Source organism: Anneissia japonica, unplaced genomic scaffold (assembly GCF_011630105.1).
Source record: "Anneissia japonica isolate Jap-2015-1 unplaced genomic scaffold, ASM1163010v1 scaffold172582_len1462937_cov174, whole genome shotgun sequence".
NCBI classification, from domain to species: domain Eukaryota; kingdom Metazoa; phylum Echinodermata; class Crinoidea; order Comatulida; family Comatulidae; genus Anneissia; species Anneissia japonica.
In genome coordinates this window covers 764,304-767,158 of record NW_022725666.1, presented here as the reverse complement: position 1 = coordinate 767,158, position 2,855 = coordinate 764,304, and the positions used below count along the sequence as shown (strand labels likewise).

The 2,855-nt window shown below is 35.4% G+C and overlaps 1 protein-coding gene across 1 annotated transcript in view; it reads left to right on the top strand.

Moving 5' to 3' along the window:
- The window catches only part of LOC117112833 (ribosomal RNA-processing protein 8-like), a 6,007-nt gene extending 3,996 nt beyond the window's left edge, over positions 1–2,011 (top strand). The window contains exon 6 of the mRNA XM_033256017.1: positions 1,819–2,011. Within this exon, the coding sequence (XP_033111908.1) occupies positions 1,819–1,932 (114 nt within the window). The 3' untranslated portion in view covers positions 1,933–2,011. The remainder of the gene's footprint in view (positions 1–1,818) is intronic.
- The last annotated feature ends 844 nt before the right edge of the window (positions 2,012–2,855 follow it).

Genomic DNA, 2,855 nt, shown 5'->3' with positions numbered 1-2,855 from the left:
TGCTGTGCCTATATATGGTCATGATGTGCCTATATATGGTCATGATGTGCCTATATATGGTCATGATGTGCCTATATATGGTCATGATGTGCCTATATATGGTCATGATGTGCCTATATATGGTCATGATGTGCCTATATATGGTCATGATGTGCCTATATATGGTCATGATGTGCCTATATATGGTCATGATGTGCCTATATATGGTCATGATGTGCCTATATATGGTCATGATGTGCCTATATATGGTCATGATGTGCCTATATATGGTCATGATGTGCCTATATATGGTCATGATGTGCCTATATATGGTCATGATGTGCCTATATATGGTCATGATGTGCCTATATATGGTCATGATGTGCCTATATATGGTCATGATGTGCCTATATATGGTCATGATGTGCCTATATATGGTCATGATGTGCCTATATATGGTCATGATGTGCCTATATATGGTCATGATGTGCCTATATATGGTCATGATGTGCCTATATATGGTCATGATGTGCCTATATATGGTCATGATGTGCCTATATATGGTCATGATGTGCCTATATATGGTCATGATGTGCCTATATATGGTCATGATGTGCCTATATATGGTCATGATGTGCCTATATATGGTCATGATGTGCCTATATATGGTCATGATGTGCCTATATATGGTCATGATGTGCCTATATATGGTCATGATGTGCCCATATATAGTAATGATTTGCCTATATATGGTCATGATGTGCCTATATATGGTCATGATGTGCCAATATATGGTCATGATGTGCCCATATATAATCATGATGTGCCTATATATGGTCATGATGTGCCCATATATAGTCATGATTTGCCTATATATGGTCATGATGTGCCTATATATGGTCATGATATGCCTATATATGGTCATGATGTGCCCATATATGGTCATGATGTGCCCATATATAATCATGATGTGCCTATATATGGTCATGATGTGCCCATATATAGTCATGATCTGCCTATATATGGTCATGGTGGGCATGTCACATGTTTTTGTCAAATAAAATGTGATAGTGTGGGCAGGGCTTAAGGCTTTTAATCACATACACAAGAATCTGAGATTTTTACACTGCAAGATGCATTCTACATTCAACTCTGTTCAGGCATTGGGGAAAATAATAATAAGTTATTGTTTAATAATGGAGGATTCCTCCATGGCAGCCTACTGGACAATAATCAACTCATAGTGGACAAGTCTATTCTGTAATGGGGAATTTTTTACACTATTATATAGTATAGCATAGTATGCTTAAACTTTTAAGTATAAAGATCAGTGAGGATCACTAGACACTACTTTAAGTAAGTTTCACATAGTGATGATTATTGAGGTCTCGCTCCAACAATCTTTCTAGCCCCAAAAGAATGAGTTTTGCCATCCCAAAATCTGCATCAGTGACCAGAAATCTGAAATCGACTTACTATTGCCAAAGTTATGAGGAAAGTTTCTCTGTACTATAACTATACGATAACGCCAACAATTAGCGACAGTACGCTGGTTTTGGAATGGCAAGCCCCATACAATGAAGACTAGGGATATTCAGGGGTTTCAGGTAGTGTAGAAAGAATTTAAAGTTCTGAATATATAATTCTATAAAGTTTATTTTTCCTGCTAAATCTTTTGCCAATCCCTAATGTTAGGGTTGGAGTGCGCCTTCACTAATCATCACGAAAATACTGCGCTAACAAATAGGCAGGTTAAGTATCATGCAACTGGCTTGTTATTATTATTATTATTATTATTATTATTATTATTAATATATGACTTTCTTGAATTTCTTTCAGGATACTAGCAACAAGTTTTTCATCTCATTTGACTTCAAGAAGCAAAGTTCTCCTAAAGAGATCTCGGAAGGCATGAATGAGATTCTTAAACCGTGCCTATACAAGAAAAGATAAATAAATATGATATGAGTTTGGTTTTGATTACGTGATCATACAGAACCAATTTTATGAATAAACTAATTTTGAGTAAAATTTGCGTGTAAATTTTAATGTTTTTTAAAAGTATATTGAAATGTGTTAGGCCCAAATAATTTCAATTTGTGCAACGAAGCTACGCTAGAATGTAATCACTCATGCATGACTGTCATACCTGGTGTCCTACGTTCTCTGCATACATAGATTTGGCCAAATTGCGTTCCAGAAACTACTCGACGAGGTGTCCTTAACGTTCTCGCATGTGCAGATGACTTTTAGTGATGCCATTGCATTCTAAGTCGTACCATTGTCATGCAATCGACAGCTCCCTATAAATACAATGCGATTGCCAATCAATAAGCCAATTCGTAGTTTGAACTGCGCATGCCTGTATTAAGGTCAACATAAACAAACAGGTTTATGTTGATTGACCTTGGATCCGGGCATGCGCAGTTCGAACTACGATTTGGTTTGTTTTGTTTGCTGCCTACATACCATTGATATGCTTTGGTAAACAAATGGAAAAAAAAAACTTTTAAATTAAGTTTTGAGGAAAATCTAATACAATTTTATGGGCCTTTAAAATTCTGTGAACAACAGTGATTTGTAAAAGCTCTCATAAATTTTTGTCTCCTTCAGAGAAAAAAAAAACACTTCCCCATACACTTTCAAATTAAGTTTTGAGGAAAATCTAATACAATTTTATGGGCCTTTAAAATTCTGTGAACAACATTGATTTGTAAAAGCTCCCATAAATTTCTGCCTCCTTTAAACATTTTTTTTTCGGTGGCCATTTCCTCTATGTGATATTTCTGAAAATGTATGGATGAATGAAATAACCTACATTTTTTCTCTTCAATAGTAACTATTTTTTTGTGATACACGTCATGACTCCAAAATTC